Here is a 22,666-nt window from a genome sequence, read left to right as displayed (position 1 = left end):
AGAGAGCTTTACACGAGAGCAACGCACTTGCATAAATTCAGCCCAAATGCTGCCCAAAGCAATGCTTTAATATGGATTTAAGGAATTCATGTTGAAAGCCTCATACGGTACCTGCTGTCTGAGAAGGTCTTTCACATCTCCTAGTATTTGGTTCATTTGCATCATTTGACCCATGAATTGCCTATTAAAATCATCTGTAGCGACAGCAAAAATGAAAAAAGGCATGTACATCATTAGTAGCTTTTTGTTCATTCGCCAACGTCAGCATTGAAATCTGAACAGAAATGGTCTTAAAGGATGCGCTAGAGCAGATAACTCATAATACCTGAGCATCAGTAGGAAGGGAACACACAAGGTAAATACAACAGCTTGGATCTTTAGGAAAGCATCTGTGTGAAACTAAATACTCTTCTAAGTTACTTGATTTTAAGGCATTAAAGGTTGAACTCTTTTATATCCACACTACAGGGAGAGAGCAAAGGCAGAGGAAAGAAATTCTCCACGGTGGTGCCACACAGTCAGAGAACCATCTTCAAGAGCAGGAGGAGAGTTCTAGCTCTCTGCTAATTCCATGTCTAGACTCTTTGCTAATACTGTCAACAAGTACACCCACAGGTGCTGGAACTAGGGGTGTGTGTTGGAGTTAAAAGTTTTATTCTTTTTATATTTTTACTTTAGATTTAGTAATGTAGCAATGTAAGGTAACTAACACATTTAGCATTTTATTACTTTTATTAATTAATTTTACTGAATATATGCCCCTTGTTTTAAAGTTTAGTAAGTAAAGAGAGTTCTGATATTGTGTCTATGTTAATGTGCTTAGAGAACTGTTGAAGGCTGAAGTCTTAATTGCTTGATTTACAATGTTCTTTGCTTTGCCCAATATGAAATACTGTGGTACAATGCTTTTCTTTGAAAGTCCTTGTATCATATTTGTTTATGTGTGAAAGTGGCGTGTCAGTGTCAAGATAAAGATATGAAGGTTATCCTCAGAGCAAAATGGCAAAGAAAGGAGGGGTGAAGTGAGGGCAAAGACAAATTTAATAGCGCCAGAAAAGAACCACCAGTACAAGAAATGATGAGATTGGCAAATTAACAACTCTAAAGCATGGAGCAGGCACCCCTAAAGAGGACTGATTACAGAATAAGCCTTTTGAAAATGTTTTGGGAATGACTGATAGCGAAAAGATAACACACTGGTCACAGACTGACACAGCACAATCCATAGACTTCAACAGAGAAAAAGAATTATAAAAGCAGGGTGCTTTGCCATGGGACTTTGGGTTTGTCTTGCCACCAACTCCAGGAGAGCATTGGATCGCAACTGATAAGGCCCTGCTCACCCTCTGTGATCGATCTAGCTGGCCACTAGATTGATCCAGACTCTGGACTGCTAACTATAACGTCATCTGGAAGGACTGTGTTTATAACGTGTGTGTGAAACAGAGTGATTGAAAAGCATATGCTACTGTTGTATTCTCAATAAATGCAACATACTGCCTTTTCCCCTATAAAAGATCTTGTGTGCTTCATTTAAGCATTACATATTTGGTGGAGAATGCGAAGGGGGAGAAGTGCGCTATAATTACTGACAAGTATTGCAGAAAAAAGGTGCGCACACCCCGCTCAGGAGATACAGGTTAAAAAGAAGGAACTAGTTGTAAAATGTATTGTTTGTATATGCATCCTTGGTCATAGCAGGGCTGAGTAACAGGAGAGAGGGTTAGTATCCCTCTTTCCACCCTGGAGACTATGGGGGCCTGTCTGCCTAGGGAAATACCCTGAGTACATACACCCTGGTCGTAGCATGATCAGGCGGTAGGAGGAGGATTTAGCAATCCTCGCTCCAAACTGAAAAATACTAGGTGCGTACACTTTCAGCTGTAGTAAAGCCGAGCACAAAAGGAGAACTTAGTGCTTCTCTCTCTGACCCTGGAAGGGATTTATGTTGGACTGACTATGGAGGGTCTGGGGGAGTTGTCTGTCTGGGGAAATACCCTGAGTCTAACTTTGGTGTATGAACCCTTGGTGGTAGTCATGCCAAGCAATAGAGAGGGAAAATTAGCATCTCTCCCTCTGGCCTGGAAAACAGGTTAAGTTATTACAGGCTGGTCTCCCACATCTAAAAGTATATTGTCATTTATGCTTCACCCATTAATGATCGTATTAATATTGTCCTGTATTTTCCTAATTGACATAATATGTATATGTTGAAACACTCAATATCTCCAAGTTAGGTTTTTCTGACTCATTTTGCTCTTATCAGTAGAGGCTCTAATACCTGCCACCCCACAGTGTGTACTCAATATATCAACTCATACATCAACTTTCCCTCAAATTTACTCAAAAAAGTTCCAATTCATTTAATCATTTATTAATCTAGACATCTGTGCAAGATTTACAAGATATGCATTGATTTTTATTTTTTTTAATTCTAAGCAGACAGAGTATTTTGAAACTTTAAATAAATAGTAGCTATATGTGAGTTCACCTATAGTTTGCTTGCTGCAATATCAAATGCTTACACAGAAAACGGTCTTGCTAATGTTTTGTACTTCAAAGAATTTCTGGGGCAATCCCAGGCATGCTCAGAGGACTTGACCAGTTTGACAGATACTGCCTTTTCTTCAGTTTAGATTTTTCTCATCAAAATAATAAAGAAGCTGAGGTAACCTGGAAATACTGCATTTGCTGAGTCCCAATTTTTATTTTTTTGGGAAACTTAATATCTTGCCCATTTCAAAAATACTTAACTCTGAAACTTGGCTTGCAAGCTGTCAGGACAGATGTAATAACTTTTCTTCACTAAGAATTGGTTTAGTCATTATTGATTGAGCTCTGCAAAAATGTAAAACTCTGAAGGTTTCAGAGGCTGCATTGTTGCCAGCCTCTAAATCAAAAACAGATCAGTTCTGAACATTGAGGTTTTGTGGATGTTTAAACCTGAAGGTGGACTAATGGTTTTTAGTGCTGTGAATTGTACAGGAGGGTTTTGAAATGGCTGGATGTCTAAATTTGCATGCACCCAAAAATGCCTTGCGGAACATTTTTTTCCTCCTTTTCTTTCTTTAAACAAATCCAGACCCCCAACTCTGCAGCTGAAGTAGGTCCTAAATGTAGATCTATCAAAGCTCCACTGGACAGAAAAAAAAAAAAAGGCTTCAGAGAAGCTGTTAACCAGGCTGTTTAGCCACCACATGGCACAAGTGATGTCCCACGGCAGCATGTTGCAGGAGGTAGCTGGAACAAGCCAGGGGTATGGAGAGTCATATGAAACTACATAGGTCTATTAGCCTAGTTCTGTGTCATTCAACAACCAGTGGGGCTGTTATTAAATGCCGCACCCTGATTTTGTCTACTATAAAAATCTGGGTTTTGCTTTATGTCCTTCGGTCCATGGCGCCCATCCAGCCCTTATCCAGAGTCTCTGTATTCCCATCTCAAATCAACACTGCCCAGGTCTCCTGGCCACCAACGGTGGAACTTGAAAGGATACCACTGTCATAGCTGGTGTCTCTGAGTCTTAGGGCAGGCTGTTAAGACCACAGACAGTTCTTTATCTTCTAGACTCTCCACCACTCCCATGTTCAACCCAACTAAAATGAACCTCTCCTCTCAAAAATATATGGGTCCTGTACTCACAAATGGCTAAGCATTTCCATCCTTGGAAATACACAGTTAAACATAGTGTGTTCCCTTAAGACAGTGAAACACGCATGCTGTGCAATGCAGCTGAGTTAATATTGCTGACGGAGCATTCACATCTCTTTTTCATTATTTTAATAATGAAGATGTTACAGTCCCATAGGGTTTTTTGCATTTGATACTACATTAATTCCAACTGAATGTGACTATGTGATTGAAATTGGAGGCCAACACAAGCTCAGACAAATCTCATAAAAGGCCGTATCTAATTACTACACAGGAAAGTGTTTCACTCTTAAATTATTGATATTTCCGAAAGGGAATAATTGCAAGGTCTGAGTTTGGAAATTTTATTCACTGTCTTTGTATCTTAGTAGTGATAGCACTGAATTAATTTCCTGATGTATCTGTAAGTGCACACCAATTTAGGAGAAGAAAGATCCTCAGTACTAAAGCCCTCAGCACTTGTACAACTGAAAAAAAACCCAAAAAACCAAAAACAAAATATCATGGGAATGGAAACCTGCAACAAGGGATTTCTGATAATAAATTTGAAGCCTATCCAGTCTACACTACTAAGGATATGACTCTCTCACAGAAGCAGTGCTTTTTTGTGTTGGTACTTGCTGGTACTGAGTTCCGGCACCTCAGCAACCCCAGCCATGGGATTGGCTGGAGGGTAGGGAGCTGTATGAATACCAGTATCTCTCTCTCTCTCTCTCTCTTTTTTTTTTTTTTTTTTTGAAAACAAAAAAAAATAAAAAAACAAAAAAAGGCACTTCACAGAGGTCATAGCAGATAGGAAGAAGGGCTTTCGAAAACTTGAGGGGGGGGGGCCTTTCGGAAGGTCCCGTCTCCACAGGCAGCACGTAATTCAAAAAGCTGCACTTTCGAATCGCTGCAGCCACCGTTATGCTAATGAGGCACTGCATATTCATTGCAGCACCTCATTAGCATCTTTTGAACCTGCTCATTAACATGCCCCTTCAAAAGGAAGGGGCACGTGTAGACACAGGGTATGGCTACGTCTACACTACAGAGATCTTTTGAAAGAAGCCCTTCCAGAAGATTTTTTTCTGAAAGAACTGCTTTCAAAAGAGTGCATCCACACGCAAAAAAGTGGATCAAAAGAGTGATCTGCTCTTTCGGAAGAGACTATACACACAGCCCCATATCTTTTGAAAGAATGGGCCAGGGACCGAAAAATCAGGTGCCATGAAGACTGCTCTTTTGAAAGAGGGGCCTGCAGAGTGTCTATATATATTTTCTTTTGAAAGAAGCCTTCGGAAGAAGGCATTCTTCCTGAAACAGGAATGGGAATAAGGGAATTTTGAAATGTGGCACTTATTTTGAAGCACCTGCATCTATACAGCCAGTCTGCATTTCAAAAGCAGCACTTTCAAAGCACAACTGGCTGCCATTATGCTAATGAGGCACAAAATATGCATGTCAGCCCCTCATTAACCTGTTCCAAAGTGCTTCATTAACATGCCCCTTCTGAAAAGGAGGGGTACGTGTAGACACAGCCTTGGAGAGGAATCACAGCAGATCTTATCTATTTTGTTTCTGCCTACCACTGGTGACTCAACAACCAGGAACCATCTTATATGTAAAAAATCTATTTGAAACCCCAAAACAATCAGATCCTCTATTTCAAGCAGAGCCATTTCATCAGCTGAGTGGGAGCCTGAGCTAAAGAGCAGTGGGACTGGCCTAATGCCCTAGAACATCCCTTCAAACCAGAAAAGCCCTTTCCAGCACCACTGACTCTTCCATTACTATGTCAGGGGTGTGTTTCTTTGTTACATGCATCTCTGACTGTTCTCCTCTCCACCGTGTGACATTTCTTAAAAATGTGCATCATGGCCATGATTCCATCTGGCTGTGCTCATTAAACTGAACGGTTACTTCAGGTGTATAAAGACAGAGTGTAATTGATTCCTCGTGATATCTTCTGAAGGTGGAGTATTTTAACATATTTACCTGTGTTCTGAGCAGCAGGCTCAATTTGCTGGAAGAAGCAATCTTGCAGACTTGCAACTTGGGAAAGTGAGCCTTTCACTACCAGTTTCAACTCATCCAAAGTGTCCTGCAGCAATGAAAAATCCATAGTTCCATTTCTGGTGCAACAAAGAACAAACATGCAATCTGGAAGTACAGCAAGCCTCTTTACTGATGGGTGGACAGCTTTAGACCCATGCTGGGCAGGGCAGCTTAACAGCTATGCTACTGGACCTTTCAACTACTTTGGCCAATCCCTAAAGTCATTTTGACAGACGACATTGCAATGAGCTGAGCAAAAGCCCACATTTTGGTTCTGTAGTATTTCATAAGGGCTTATATTTTTGCCATTTTGGATCACACAGTCTCACACAATACCTTTCAACAGTAGATAGCGCTGTAACAATAATACAAAGAATTTTTCTGTGATTTCAATGCAAAGTCATTTTTTTTGCTTGAAAACAAAATCATGTTCACTCAAAAAAACAGGGATACATTAATGTTCAGTGTATCATAGAAACAGGCTCCTTTCCAAGTTTGCAATAAAATAAAGAGAAAAACTATTTTTGACTAGTTTTCCATTTTGTCATGAATATTTCCCATACAACTATTTGCAATGATGGAAGATGTTCATGCTGTGTTCCTGAAAAACACTGCTTTCCTAGGATGGTCGATGTGGAAATCACAGAAATATGTCAGCCCCTGCTTGGAATAGCCAAAGAGAAGTAGATAGTAAGATTATACTCATATAGCTGGGATTTTGACACCAGACCATTGGCGGAGTGGTTTCCCTCCTATTCCTTCAATTTCTAAATCACAGTCTTGACAGAGATTGAAGAATCAAACTGCATATTTCTTGTATGTATGTACATTGAGCATGCATGCAGCTTATCTATTATTCCTACTGAAAATCTGCAGTAGGTAAAAATTTACAAATAATCTGCCCTCCAAGTAATACCTATACTAAAATATCTTGACGAAGTAGACTGCGAGCTGGGCGATATCCCAGTCCCTTTGCAAAATTCCCACTGACTTCAGTGCACCTTGAATTTCACTTTATATCTAGAGAATCCATCCTAATTTCCATTACTTTTTACAGAAAATTGTAAAACTTTCTCATTGTTCACTGACCTTCCTTCCAATTGCTCTGCTTGCTCTCAGGCTTTCAGTCTTACTTACCTGTGCCTTTTTCTGTAGGGTGCGAACTTCCACAGACTCTGAGCTCTGGGGTAGACCTGAAAATGCTTTAGGCAGACCTTGAATGGCATCCACCTGCATGCAGTCCAGATACAACTCTGCTGTGATGGATCCCCGTTGCAGACCACTCAGCCTCAGGAGTACTGCATGGCGCTTACCATCAGCCAGCTGGATGTTGCTGAACGTCACAGAGTTTAACTTCCCATCATTCTTCAAGTAACGCAGGCTGACTGGTAGAAAATACACAACATGACTATCAGATAGTAACACAAAATGTGAGGCACGTCCTTATAATTTGATGGCTGGAGACTAGAAAATCACTGTGAATACTTCTCACTGCACTACTGTGTTTTATCACTTCTGCTTTAACAAATGTATCCCATATGCAAGTGTATACAGGGATAATAAATTAGAATTAGGCTGCATCTACACTATGAGATAAAATGGATTTTATTAAAATCAATTTCTTAATGCTGGGTTCTAGGCATTTGCTTTTGAGCATCTTTACTTTCCCACATTCTCCCCACAAAATCAACTTACAGCTGCCACACACAAGTAGCTTAAATTGAGTGCTGCAGCAGTGCATTGTGGGAATCTATCTCACAGTTCCTTGAGCCCCGAAGCATTCTGGCCCGGCAAGTAGATGTAGGTATATGATGATATTTTCCCACATTTCATTCCCCTCTTTCCCCTGCTGTGTTAAGTACGTTTAAGTAGACATGGATGCTACACTGAAACTCAAATGAATCATTCACAGTTATTGCTTGGGGCGGCTAAAAGACACCAGACTAGAGCCAGATTTGGACCTGCCAAAATAAACCCTCAGAACAAGGATATTCTCTGCTTCAAGCCTACTTCAAGAACTGTGGTAATTGTATAGCTACTACATTGCCTTCACTGAAACACGTACGACTCGGGGCAGCTAAAAGACCCCTGGCTACAGCCAGCACCCGAAAATCATGATGTCTGACAGACTTGAAAACTTTGACCACCCAAGGAGACCCACACCCTGCCCCCATGAGCAGCAGGCCTAGGCTTTATTTTGGCCTTGGATATAGATTTAGGCCTCCTGGGAAAGAGGACTCTAAGTAGACACCGGGGCTACACTGAAACTCGAATGAATCATCAGTAACGGCTTGGGGTGGCTAAAAGACAGCACACATTTGACAGCCGTGAAAACTATGTCCACCCATGGAGACCCTTGATTATGTTTGGACTGAATCTGGATTTAGGCCTCCTGTAAAAGAAGAACCATAGAATAAGAATATGTTTAAGCAGACACAGTTGCTACACTGAAAGTCAACTGTTTCAATGATTCATTTACAGCTCAGAAAGCTAAAAGACCCTTGAATAAAGCCAGCCCTTTGGCCCTGATAAAGCCCATATAAAAATTTTGGCCCCCCAGAAGACAGTCACTCTAGTGACAAAGTATTTTCTTCCACTGACTGAAAATCATGACCATAGAGGGAGACATCCCCAGGCAAATAAAAGACCCCCGACTATAGCCAGCCCCAAAAATCATGACTACCGAAGGAGACTTCCAATGGCCGCCAAAAAGAACCCAGACTACAGCCAGCCCCCAAAAATCATGACTGCTCAGGGGGACATCCTCCGGTCGACTAACAGACTCCCAGCTACAGCTAGGCCCAAAAATCATGACCACCAAGGGCGACATCCCCTGGGCAGCTAAAAGACCCCTGGCTACAGCCAGCCCCGAAAATCATGACCACTGAGAGAGATTTCCCACAGCTGCCTAAAAGAACCCAGGCTACAGCCAGCCCCCGAAAACTGTGACCCTCACCATGCACAAGCTGCCTGGCACCTTGCGCAGCACGTCCTTTTATTGGGTCAGGGTAAAGCCAGGTGATGCAGCTGGGCACAGGAATGTTCCAGACTGTGTGGCACCTCCATGGGGAGGGAAGGGAAGGGATGTGTGGGTCAGAACAAAATGTAAATGGCTGAAAAGAAGTTTCTTGTCCAAGCATGACCCCCGCCTACAGAGTAGCTGCCATGTGATGTGTGCGAGGGAAAGTTCCAGAATGTGTGGTACCTCTCGGGGAGGGAAGGGAGGGGATGTGGGGGGCAGGACAAAAAGTAAGTGGCTGAGAAGAAGTTTCTTGTGCTACCAGACAAGCACGACCCTCCCCCACCCACAAGAGCCTATCTGACACATGGGGAGGAGGGTGCAGCACAGAAAAAAAAGGCAGCTAACAGGGATATACACAGAGGCACAGACCCCACAGCCACACTATTAGCAAAGAGACAGAAGATTTTTTTAGCCTCTTGTGACCCTACAGCCATGTGCTTCCAGGTGAAGAATTGTAACAGTCCTCCTGTTGCTTAATTCCTCCGCACCTGAGAGCAGTGGAGATGGAAGAGGCCAGAGCAGAGAACGGTGGGGCACTGTGGGGCACACAGGGGACATGTCTAGAGGCTAATGAATTTGTTTTAAAGACATGGCACTTCCTCACTACCCTTCGTCCAGAATTTTAAATTCAAACTGAACACTACACTCATCAGGTTACTACGAAATTATGATATTGATACTATGTTGATTTTAGTACTCCATAAATCGAGCTAATGGAATTTACAGTAAGGAGAGGCACTTGGAAAAATCAGGCTAGCTGACTTAAAATAGATTTTATTTCATAGTGTAGACACAGCCATAGACTAGCAGGAAACGCGGAGACAAAAGAACTCAGATCCAGTGGCTTTTTCAGGCTTGTTTTAAATGACTCAGATGATGGCACTTGTGTCATCATAAGAGGGCACAATGTAATAAAATACATATTAATGTATGTATAGCTAGTAATCTGCAATTCATAGTATGGCAGAATTATATAGGTTGCACCTCCTAAAACCAGCACTCTCTGGTCCGGCAACATCTCTCATCCAGCAGGATGGCACACATTACATATATGTCATGTTTATGGTCACTACCCTCTAGAATTGAAGAAAGGAGACTGGTGTTTAAACTCTTTGGTTACTTATAGGCAGTTATTCAGACCCTTCTAGTTGCCATTTATTGTAAGATTTATGTTTTCCACTATTCTATTTATACTATTAATGACTCTTTGTGCTTCCTATTTGTTCTGAAATTCCTTAGAATTTTCCCTGGACATTTATGCATTGATATATATTTTCTTGCGGTCATTTCTTTCAATCTCTTTAATATAAAGGACAGCTTTTGTTATGCTTTACCAGTATAAATCCATAATAATTCCAATGAGTCTGATTAAGTCATTTCTGGCCTCTTCAACCTATCTTTAGTTTATATATCCTTTCTGGAAACCTCAGCAACTGCAATCAATGACTCAATTATTTTCACCTTTGTCTATATACAAAAGCAACCAGACATGAGGTCATCAGTCACTTGACAAAAGGTGAGTCTGCTTGCTGGCAAATGCTTAGTTTCACTTGCCAACTCAATGTTGCAGGCATGTACTTATGTGACTGCTATGTGCACAGGGGTATATTAAAGCAGCATCTTTGGACCTGGGCCCTGCAGTCGGAATAACTCACTACTGTGTTTGGTCAGACAGAGCGTGAAACCAGAGGCAGTAGTGGAGCACACAACTAATTATTGGCCTTCTGCCAGGATAGCTTTAGGGCAGCTGAACAGTCTGACTTGAAAGGAAGATCCAAGGATTCATTATGGGGCCAAAGCCAAAAGTTCTTCGAGGGAGCTGGAACAGTCTGTTGAAGATGACAGGGGCAAAATTTTGGTGGACTATAGCCGCAGTTTACGCTTTAACCACCTGTGATCCTGCACATCCCCTCCCGCCATGGATGACCTGCAGACAGTGAAGTGTTCAGTTACTTGCACTGCTTAAAATTAGATTCACTGTCATTCTGGCCCCTGAAAGCCAATACAATGGTTTGAGCTTAGAAAATATTCAGTGAAACTACAGCTCCAGCATAGTAATAGACTGTAGCTCACAGAGCTGTTTTGCTATATCAGTTGTATTAATTCATACTTTAAAAGAAGTCACTTTGTTATGTGAGAACAATTTTGCTCCAAATGCCCTTATCAGACAGCAAGCATGAAAAGTCTGCAGGTCTATTTTAGTTTTTTTTCTATGAAAAATGCACCAGTTTAACTAGACCCAAACAAAAAAAAAAATTGACCTAATGAAACAGGTGCAAATGTAGATACACTTCAAATGGTTCACCACATGCCTGTATCAAATTGCCTTGCATCTGTAAGACTGACCTACATGAATTTGATATAAGCAAGATTTAAACCAGTTACAGTACATTGACACTGGAAGTCCACAACAGCTTGATTTAATTAATTAAACCAGTGCAATAGACAAAATGTCAGTGTAGACTTGGCAAATCTGGGGGGAGGGGAACCATGTCCAATTATTCTGCTGTAAACCCACACAGACACTATTTTATTTGCATTAGAATCCACAGAACAAAACCAGAATGTGTGCAAAACATCGGGATCCCACTTTCCAAACACTGCCCAGTCACAGATAACAAACTCCTGTGTTGGGTTGCTTAGGTCAACATTTGGTGCCTCAGTGGAAATATTATGATATTAATATTACTAATAAGAACCTAATTACTAATATTATTACTATATTGTGATTCAGAAGTACAAATGTTTAGATTGCACATCTTGGCTAAGTGTCTATTTGGCATCTTGGCCCACTGCATGCATAACAGTAAAGTCTTTCAAATAATACTATATTCACTTTTAAAAGGACACCAAATCGTCCCCGGATTTTGTGTGATCATCTAAGATGAGCTGTTGTGAAAAGTCCAACTCAAATGAGCATTGCTTTGTAGTACAGCTATTGAGCTGCACACATGGCTTTTTCAAACCACTTAGCAAATATTAACAAATTATGCATGTGCACATCCAAAGCTAAGAACATTAAGACAATGGGGGAAATAGATCACAACGGACGGCCCTGCTGAGAAAGCCCTCTTTCTTTCACTTATTTTAAATCTGAACTTAACATACAATGGTGCTAAAGTGGCAGCCTTGTAGATTAAAGTTCTCTATGTATTCAAGGGTTCAAAAGGAAATTAATAGAGGCATGCAAGCTTCTCTATGATGCCCATCCATATACCTCAATCCTGAGATAGAGGGACCATCTATAAAGCTGAGACGCTCTTCTTCTGTGTTCCCTGTATGCAGTAGAAACATATTAAGAACCGACAGAGAACAATTTAAACTTTGTCTATGTTGCTCAAAAGGTCTGTTCCTTAATTCATACCAAGAATGATCTACAGGCTTGCAAAAGTTCTTGCAAACAAACACAAGTGTGACTTTTTGTGTTTCAACAAAATGTGTGCATGCGTGCGTGCGTGCATGCATGTGTGTGTGTACATACATACACTGTGCCTAATCCTCCAGGAGTAGGTTTCCAGAGCTCTAGGACCAGAACTTCGGTTTTGAGGCTTTTTTCTGTATGCACCTTTGTAGTTTTAATTAAGAAAGAAAAGATTTTTTAAGTGACTGGAAGAATTTTCCTACTTTTAGCTTAAAATTTCTCAACAAATATATTTTTAACTTAGCTCACATTTGTACAGCAGCTCTTGATTAACTTGATTCCAACAGACAGAGAACAGACATTCTCCACCACCTGAAAGATTCTATGAGTGATAAGCACATTTATCTTGCATGATCAAATCTGAACTTCACGTCCCTGGCATAAGTACCCTTCTTTCATGTGCAGGAGGCAGTAGGTATGCATGCGTCTGTCACAATCTTTATTAATAAGAAGCCCTTATTGTTCCAAAGCAGAAAAAGGAAAGGAAACAACTTCACATGTTCCTTTAGAAGTCATTCAGCACTGCTTGTAGCAAGCTAGTTGGTAGAAAGTAGATACCCCAGTTGATTTGTCTCAGCATGCTAAGAGGTGTCAGGGTAGTAGCTGTGCTGTTCAAGGAAGCATAAAAGGGGAGGCAAGATTGTTGACCACTCTTATGTCTTCCTGAGCAGTGGAATAGGCAGGTGATGAATAGTGAAACAAACAACAAAACTGTTTGTAATGTGCAATTCAGACATGTCAGTAATTGTAGAGCCATGAAATACGGATGTTGGTGCAACTGACTTACCTTTATTCAGTCGCCCCACCACTGTGAATTCAAAATACTTGCTGTTGTCATCTGAAGAGTATAAGCCAAATATGGTGGCTGTATTCTTTGGCTGCAGTTTGAATGTGGAGAGCACATACACTTCGTTCAATGTAGGATCAGCAAGTGCTTGCTGCAGAATGTATACCACTCTCTGGCTGGGAGATGAAAGAAGATCAAAAACTGCAAAATAAAAGGATTTGGGAAGCTGGTAAGTAGACCGTTTATCAAATTATAGTACAATAAAGACTCTGCAGAACTTCATCTAAGATTTCTTCCAAGACCTTTCTTTGAGGGATAAGTATCAGAGGCATAGCCATGTTAGTCTATCTGCAAAAACAACAAGTCCTGTGGCATCTTATACACTAACTGATTTTTTGGAGCATAAGCTTTTGTGGACAAAGACCACGAAAGCTTATGCTCCAAAAATCTGTTAGTCTGTAAAATGCCAGAGGACTTCTCATTTCTCTGAGGGATAGATACGATCCTTTGTTGTCAAGGGGATATTTTAGCAATTAATCCAGATGTATTCTCTTCGAACTGCAGAGAAAATACATTAAGCAATTTTTCATTCATAACATAAGATCTTTGTTGTCCATGGTTTCATTTTACCAACAGTGGTTAGCAAGCATGATCTCTTATTGCTCAAATACCAGCATCCTTTATTTTTTTATTCAAATTATTAAAATCTTTTAATGCAGATTCTTAAAATTAATCTTTTAACAGAAATCTCTGAACTCACCATTGTGTTTATAAGTTCAGACACTGTTTCAGTCAAATCTAAGGTTTAAGGTTGAAATTTACACGTAAAAGATTTTCAGTGCACTGCTCTATAGAGTACAAATATTTTGATCTCAGCTAATATAATCTGCACAGGCAGAGATGTAATATGATATGATACGACTATTTTATTTGCAGACTTTCCAGAAGGGTACAAGAAGACTTTAATGTAAATAAGACCCACATTCTCTTTTATAGTACTGATGCCAAATCAAGGCAAACCTAAAGGCATAGATTAAGAAATTCAAAATAGTGGCATAATGAAATCTACCTGAATTCTCTTTAACTTTTAAAGAATATATATAAGTAATTTTCTGGTATTTGTTGCTTCTAAATATGTCAAACTACCTTTCACTTTCCTTTTTTAACAAATATATCAAAACAGGCTTTTCTCAATATTTCCAAATCGTTGAATACATTTTTCTCAGACAAATCTAAGACCTGGAGAAACGGAACACTTTTTTTTTAAATTAAATATTGTTATTTTATTATTTTGGTTAATTATTATTACTTTTTTGAGAAATAAATATAAATGGGAAGAAAAAAGTTCATATTTAATTCCTCCAACCTAAACCAAAAATGCTACTAGGCTATTTTTCCAGTCTCAGATATAAACCAAATCTTATTAAAATTGCCTATTTCCTAGCCTCTTCTTACAAGAACTAATGACAAGGAAAACACTTGAATAAACTTGCGGAAGTTTTGTCTATATAGTCACAGTGCTGTATATACAGTAAGCCCTTGTAATAGCTCCATCATGTTAGAGTCATGTTTTCCCCCTTCACTAATATGACAAGAACTCCCTGGTGGTGGAAGATGTGGTACACTAAAGAAAGGTAAAAGCAGCTCTGTGGCACGCTTTTCCTCAGTGCACCACTGTTATAATAAATAGTCTGGGCTCAGATCAGGAACAGGTAGACCTGTGCTACTTGGCATCATCTCCTACAACTCTATCCCTCAGCAACAACAATTTTGTCTCAGTCCACATTGTATTTCAAAGTGACTGCTTTATATAATGAGTTTGACCCATTTCACTGAATGTACCTCTCCTTACGACAACGGGAATTAGTTGTCTCCAGGGCAGCCAACAGCAGGGACTGTACGGGAACACAGCTTCCTCCAGAATCACATGAAAGTACCTCAGCTGTGTCAAAGCACTAAGATTCCATGGTGCTTCCAACTTTTGTGCAGTTCTCAGGATACCAACTGGGTTAAAGGACAACAATGCTCCCCACTTCATTTGGATGCCCCTGGAATTCCCCCATGAAATGAGCAAAGAAGGAGAGTCTCCCCTTACAGGCGGCCTTCTTTTTCTTATAAGCCTACTGAAAGCTGCACCAATATTCTACTCCAGGTTCAGCCTCTCTATTCCGACACCCTTGGAACCTGACCAGTGCCAGACAAGAGAATTTGCCGGACCATGGTAGATATATATTGTCTAGCAGCCTGACTAACACTTACACTGCTTACTGGGCTCTTAGAAAGCATTTAGGGATAATTTATAGCTAAATAACAGCACAGAACACTGAGAGCCAGAACTGGTGGCGGGAAACAAACTTTACGGAACCACAGAAAACTTGGCTACATCTATGACAAGTGGTCATCCAGCTAACTAAAATCACGCCAGATCAGAGATGTTGCTGGACGAGAGAGTTCCATATTAGAGACGTTCAACCTGTATTCAGTGACCTGATTCTTATGTAACTCAGTCTCCCACTGACCTAACTAGGTGTTTGTGGTACGCTACAAAAGTAGGAACAGGTACCTATGGTAATGTGCCCAAGATTTACAATTAAATACCAAAGAAATTTATGTCTGATAGCCACCTAACAAAATGCTATTTCTAAAATTTAATTCACAGCTATAATCCATATAATTATATACACAGGGCAACCAGGAAAGATCAAGCCCCACATCCACTGAGATCAATGACATGGAGACGGATGGATTGACACCTGTTCACGTTTGGCGCATAGAAAGCAACCACATAACCCCAATGACAGGACAACTCACTACTTCATACTGCAAACTCCTGCAGATAATAACCACCCCAGAAGGCAGTTAAATCTTCTAATTACAATATTTGCATAGATTAGAAATCTTCTAGGTCCGTTAAATGCTAAACTAGTAATTGAAAAGGGCATGCATTAATAAACAGCTCCATGTCAAGAGTATATTTGATATTAATTTCTGATTTAGTGAATTCAGCCTGTATTTATTCAGACATTTAAAATTAAATGTGACTTAAATGTTGATAAGGTAATATGTAATACTAGGATATTTATGAAGTATTTAGAAATCCTGTACCTGCTGGATCAGTTGTGGCCTGCTCCTGAAGTCTATGCTCAGGTAATACACCTTTTAATTAAGATTTTCAAGTTTAAAAAATGTATTTGAGTTGTTTGGGTCCTAATAAACCAAAAACTCCTAGCATCTATTGGACTCTTTTAGAAAAGAGTGCCTAATCCATGTATCTGGGATGACTCAGAATGAATGTTCATTGACTTCAATGCACACACATCATTGTGATCAACTCCATCCCTAGTGTGAGACACTCACTTGCTAGCAACAGTTGCTAGCTAGGTCAAGAATCTACCTTTCTAGGCTATGTCTTCACGAGAGGCTTTTCCCAGCAAAACTGGGAGTGTCTACATGCAAAATGTACTTTGTCGACAGTTTGTCAACAAAACTTGGCACATCTGCCTGCAGCATTAAACCTCTCCCCATTCTGATATAACTCCTCTCTCGACAATTTCCTGTTAACAAAACAACTCTGTAGATGCTTCAGGGACCTTTTGGCAACAGACAGGACTTCCAGTTCCCTGGGCAGCCCTGTTTACAGAGCTTATGGTCAGCCATTCTGTCAAGAGAGGGCCAGGCAGTCTGGATGTTCTCTGCCAATAGAGCAGATTGCTCTTTTGATCTGCTTTTACGTGTAGCTGCAATCTGTCAGCAAGTTTTGCCACCAAATCCCTTCTGATAGTGAATTCTGTCAACAGAGGCTTCTCATGCAGACGTAGCCCTACAGGTATGACTTTACTACATTGCTGGAAAGGAGCACTTACATAGGCCAGAGATAAATTTAATCTTGGACATATGGGCTACGTCTACACGTGAAGCCAACATCGAAATAGGCTATTTCGATGAATAACGTCTACATGTCCTCCAGGGCTGGCAACGTCGATGTTCAACTTCGACGTTGCGCGGCACCACATCGAAATAGGCGCTGCGAGGGTACGTCTACACGCCAAAGTAGCACACATCAAAATAAGGGTGCCAGGCACAGCTGCAGACAGGGTCACAGGGCGGACTCAACAGCAAGCCGCTCCCTTAAAGGGCCCCTCCCAGACACAGTTGCACTAAACAACACAAGATACACAGAGCCGACAACTGGTTGCAGACCCTGTGCCTGCAGCATGGATCCCCAGCTGCCGCAGCAGCAGCCAGAAGCCCTGGGCTAAGGGCTGCTGCCCACGGTGACCATAGAGCCCCGCAGGGGCTGGAGAGAGAGCATCTCTCAACCCCCCAGCTGATGGCCGCCATGGAGGACCTGGCAATTTCGACGTTGCGGGATGCGGATCGTCTACACGGTCCCTACTTCGACGTTGAACGTCGAAGTAGGGCGCTATTCCGATCCCCTCATGAGGTTAGCGACTTCGACGTCTCGCCGCCTAACATCGAAGTTAACTTCGAAATAGCGCCCGACGCGTGTAGCTGCGACGGGCGCTATTTCGAAGTTAGTGCCACTACTTCGAAGTAGCGTGCACGTGTAGACACAGCTATGAACAAATAGATGGACACAATGTGACTTATAAAACCCTAGTTATATAGCCCAGACCAGCCCTAAGATACAAAGAAGTGACATCCTGAGGTTCACACAAGGAGCTGGGAACTAAACTAACTCCTAGTCGGATTTTGTTTTATGAGTTTTAACTCCTCGTCTCCCACTGCCACGATGAAACCTGAGTTCACTTCTTGCCAATATCTTGTACAGTAGTCCCTTGAGATACGCGAGGATTGTGTTCACTCACTCCCTCACGTAACTTGTAACTTTTTTCCCAGGAGACCACACATTCTGCAGCTGGGGAAGCAACAGGAGCACCTGGAGCTCCTTTTGAAAGGTAAGTCCTGGGTTTGGGGGAGCAGTTGTGGAGGGTTAAGCCTGGCGGTGAGCTGGGGCCATGGGAGGGGGACAGGAGGATTAAGCCAGGGGTGGAACTGAACCCAGAGGTGGGGTGAGCTGGGGCTGCATGCAGGGGAGACGGTTGAACCGGGGTGGGGTTGAGCTAGAGCCATGTGCAGCGGTGGTGAGCCAGAGCCATGTTCGGGTGGTAAGCTGAGCCATGGGGGGTTCGAACCGGGATCGTGCATGGGAGTGGTGAGCTGGAGCCGCACACAGGGGGTTTGAACTAGGACGGTCGGGAGGACTGAGCTGGAGCCATGCACGAGGTTGGTGAACCAGCGGGGGGTTTGAACCAGGGCAGAGGAGTTGAGCCGCGTGCAGGGGGTAAACCGAAGCCACAGGGGTCTCAACCAGGGCGTGTGGGGGTTGAACTGGAGCCACGTGTGAGGGGTGATGAGACGGAGCCATGCACAGGTGGTGAGCGGGACTCAGGGGGAGGGGTTTGAACTGGGGCTGCAGGGAGTCGGGGGGGCTGAGCCAGGGTCAGGGGGAGCAAGATTTTGAGTTGCACTTAACTCACATTGATGCAAGTTAAGCGCACCTCAAAAGCACACATTTTGGGAGTTTACTGTAATATGCAAAGGTAGTATCTCTCATAGTGCATTACACATAATGTCAACAGCTTCTGTATATATACTGGTCTTTGGGGAGAACTTGAAATCATTGTTCTTCTGGCTCTGAAGTAAGAGCACTACCAACCGAACCACACTGGACCAAGGAAACATAATACACATATATGAAATAATCATAAAACAGTCATGCAGTGCAGTCTATAAAGGAGAAACACACCTTACCCAGTTTCTAATAGCTGTAAAGGAGAATCAGTAGGAAATAGGAGAAGAGGCAATGTATACTTACTTTAAATTTATACTTGGATATTGAAAACCTATTTCATACAAAATGCTGCTTGAGACTACAGAAGCTGGCAAATACATTCTCTGTCTACAAAACAGACTTTTAAAAAAGTAATACTAAGAAAACAATACATCAATAGAAGTTAAAGGTTCAGATTTTCAAGACCACCCAAAGGAAGATGTGTGTCTGTGTTTTGAAAATCTCAACCAGAATTTCTTTTTTGCCACATAAAATAAAAGCATGGTAATTGTAAGCAATCACCGAGAGTGCACTACGTTGTGAAGCTTTAAAACAGCCTCTTCCCAAACTTTACAGCAGAATTTCTGCTAAAGCAATCACACCTCTTAATTACAAGGTTACAGTGTTCAAATCAAAATGTACAAACAGGTGGATAAATACAAGTAGAGGTTACTGGGTAATTAAATACCACAGCATCCTGATATTACCAGTACATTACTAGTAATACACAGTCAAATATTTAGTGTCTGAAATTCTCATATGAAGAATATGATTTTTATTAATAATTTAAGATATTTTTCTCTCCACTCACACTGGCCAACTCAAGTTGGCACCAACTCTTAACAGATAAAGGCACTTTTGCTTTATTGAGGCTTCAGTAAATTAGGATGCTGTCTGTGCCTGACAAATTCATTCACTCTGGGGTATTTCAGAGCAGTGTTTCTTAAGCTATGTGCTGCGAAACACTGAAGTTCTGTGAATAACTCACAGGTGCACAGGGAGCATTTGGAAAAATAATGCAAGGGATGTATTTTCTGTTGTTAAAACCAGATACAATGTTACTATTTCATTGTTATGATTGCTGATTAAATTACTTTGTTTTGTTTTTGCTGTATATGTAGCTATTTTAGTTTTTGTTTGTTTGCTTGATTGTTTTTTTGGCCTGACAACAATTTTTTGAATAAAAGTTTCATAGGTGTTCTGCATAAAAATATTATTGTTTGGGGTTCTGTGATCTCAAAAAGTTTAAGAAACACTGATTTAGAGTAAGCAGTCCTGTAGCATCTTAAAGACTAACAAAACAAACCAGCAATCATGTAGCATTTTAAAGACTAATAAAATAGTTTATTAGGTGATGAGCTTTCCTGGGAGAGACCCACTTCTTCAGATCAACAGAATACAGACTAACACGGCTACCTCTCTGTTACTATTAAAGACTAACAGAGACCTTACATTCTCCTGATTTCTCGTCTCTACTCCAGAAATCTGAAGAAGTAGGTCTTACCCAAGAAAGCTCATTACCTAACAAATGAAATTGTTAGTCTTTAATGTGTGACAGGACTGCTTGCTTTGTTTTGCGTAGCTACAGACTAACAGAGCTACCCCTCTGAGACTGCCTTACAGTACTTCACCATAAAATTAAGCATAAAGAGAAAGACCAGTGCCCATGTCTAAACCTTAGTTACTTTGTCCTCACACAGATGTGGAGCCTGTATACTGTGACAGAGGAGAGAGCAGGACCAGAGGAGCGGAGACTAGAAGATGGAGTGAGAAGAAGAATCCAACAGAATGTGAACATCTCCATCCAGCACAACATCTCTAAGAGACGATACGTCATCACTACCAGAGAAACCAATGCATGGACGCAGAGCAGACATCAAAAATTGCCAAATACACAAACCTGTCAGCCAGCACTTTAATGGAGTGGGCCATTCTGTTGAAGACCTGAGAGTTTGCGTTCTACTGAAAAGGGACTTTAACAACCATCTACAGAGAGAATGTTCAGAACTCCTGTTCACATTCGGCATGTTAACAAGTGGCTTGAACAGGGACAGCAAGTACCTGACCCCTTACAAGGACTCTTTCACATATTTTGATGTCTGTCCTAACACTTAACTTCCCCACCCCACACCGTCCTCTTTTGGCTCTTCCATCTGATTTGCCAACAATTATAAGAATTTTTCTGATTTGCCAACCTTGTTAACAATTTTTGGTGCTTTATATATTGAGTCTGTTCTGGTATGGCTATGATCTGAAAGTGGGTCTGTCCTACTAAAGCTCATCACCTAATAAATTATTTTTTTAGTCTTTAAAGTGCTACATGAGTGCTGTTCTGTTTGGACAGAATACAGACCACCACAGCTACTTCTCCAGTACTAATCACAGAGGGGTGTCTACACTTACAAAAAACTTCGAAAGGGCCATGCTAAAGGCCACATCAAAGAATACTAATGAGGCGCTGAAATGACTATTCAGCGAGTCATTAGCATGCCGCCAGCCCCCGCACTTCGAAAGCCCCTCGGTTTGCTCCCCTGCGGCTCATCTACAAGGGGGTCCCCCAGCCCCAAACAATACAGAACTAGCTGCAGAGGCATCGCCTTGCGAAAGGAAAGTGTCTTTAGCAGTTCGAGCCCCGAGGGCTTCACTTGATGCCCCTGTCTCTGAATGACACGTTGCGCTGCGTTGCCAGAGTAACCCCGTTTAGGGGTCAAGTAGGTAACCCCAGCAAGACTCCTTGCCAACCCCGCGCGGGGAAGGAAGAGCCTCTCACTGCCGGAGGGCTCCAGCCATGCCCCCCGCCGGGCAAGAAAGACCCGCGCGCAGCGTTGCCTCAGCCGGGACAGCGCCCCCGCGCGCTCCCTGCCGGCCCAACCCTGCGCGGCCGAGGCGCCGCTACCGCCGCCCTTACCTCGCGGGGCTGAGTGGGCGCCGGAGCCCGGCAGGAGCACGTGCAGGAGCAGGAGGGCGAGGAGCTGGCGCGTGCTCATGGTGCGCGGCGCGGCGCGGCGCGGCGGCGGCTGGAAGGAGGGAGCTCCTGCTGCAGCCGGGCGTGCGGGGAGAGAGCTGCCCCCAGGCAGAGCGGGGCACCGAGGCGGCTCTCCGTAGGGCCAGCCGCTAGCTCACGACCGGCCGCCCAGCCCAGGACACCCGCTCCTAGCGCGGGGCAGGGGGGCGGCACTTCGGAGGCTGCCGGCCATTGGCCGCGGGGACTTGGCCGGGGCGGGGAGGAGGGCGCGAGTCAGGGCTGGGAGCCGGCAGCTCGCGCAGGACGAGACGCGTCGGAGAGGGGCTGCGCCGCGCCCAGAGCAGAGCTGGGGGGGGGCGGGGTCGCCTCAGTCCGATATGGGAAAGGCGGGGGGGGGGGGCACGTCCTAAGGGTGAGCATACTTCGTACAGGCAGCCCCCCCTCATGTTATCCGAACCCACCCGGACGTTTGGGTGCTGTTCGGATGGGAACAAACGTTTTCCACGTGGGAAAGAACAGTCTGTGGCTGTGTCTGAACTGGTATTCTTCTTTGGAAAGAGGCATGCAAATAAGGGAAAGCGAAAATGCAAATGAGGTGCAGATTTACATATCTGGCACTTTATTTGCATATCCTTCCTTGAGCGCACTGGGAGGTGGACATGCCCATCATTCTCCTGGATGACTTCAGCCTACCGTTGCTTATGAAGCCCTACCTAGGCAGCCTGGATTCTGGCAAGGAAGTCTTCAACTCCAGGCTGAGCGGGTGCTGCACTGTGATGGAAACCATGTTCAGCCCTCTCGATGGGAGGTTTTGGTGTCTCCTCCCCCACTTGGACCTCAGCAAGTGCAACATCTCCTACTTGGTGGCAGCCTGTTGTGTGCTGCACAACTTGTGTGAGCGCGAGGGGCAAGCTTTCGTGCCACTTTGGCAGCAGGGTAGGGGCAGAACACCTGGCCAGGATCTATGAGCAGCTGAACACCAGTGCTGTATGTGGAGAACTTCAGGAGGCTGTGCTCATCTGTGAGGCCTTGAGGGTTAGTTCTCTGCAGGGTCACTTCAATTACTCTCTTACATGCCTCTCCACAAGTGGCTCCTGCTTTCCTTTGTGTGCTTTACATACCTCACCCCTCCCTTCCCACCATCCTAGCAGAACAAACAATGAAGAACACAAATGGAATATTTATTGTCGAGGTAGAGGAGAGGGGCT

At 42.8% G+C, this 22,666-nt stretch overlaps 1 protein-coding gene across 2 annotated transcripts in view; it reads right to left on the bottom strand.

Moving 5' to 3' along the window:
• THBS4 (thrombospondin 4) overlaps positions 1–13,009 on the bottom strand; it is a 53,072-nt gene extending 40,063 nt beyond the window's left edge. The window contains exons 1-4 of one of the 2 annotated variants that reach the window (XM_074995473.1): positions 12,919–13,009; positions 6,826–7,069; positions 5,629–5,734; positions 112–194 (exon numbers count right to left, since the gene is read on the bottom strand). In XM_074995473.1, the coding sequence (XP_074851574.1) occupies positions 112–194; positions 5,629–5,734; positions 6,826–6,924 (288 nt within the window). In that variant the 5' untranslated portion in view covers positions 6,925–7,069; positions 12,919–13,009. Of the gene's footprint in view, positions 1–111; positions 195–5,628; positions 5,735–6,825; positions 7,074–11,927; positions 11,986–12,918 lie in introns of those variants that run through there. The other variant, XM_074995471.1, reaches the window with a different exon arrangement.
• Positions 13,010–22,666: the final 9,657 nt, after the last annotated feature.

Source organism: Carettochelys insculpta, chromosome 5, assembly GCF_033958435.1.
Source record: "Carettochelys insculpta isolate YL-2023 chromosome 5, ASM3395843v1, whole genome shotgun sequence".
Lineage (NCBI taxonomy): Eukaryota > Metazoa > Chordata > Testudines > Carettochelyidae > Carettochelys > Carettochelys insculpta.
This window is presented reverse-complemented; position numbering and strand designations above follow the sequence as displayed.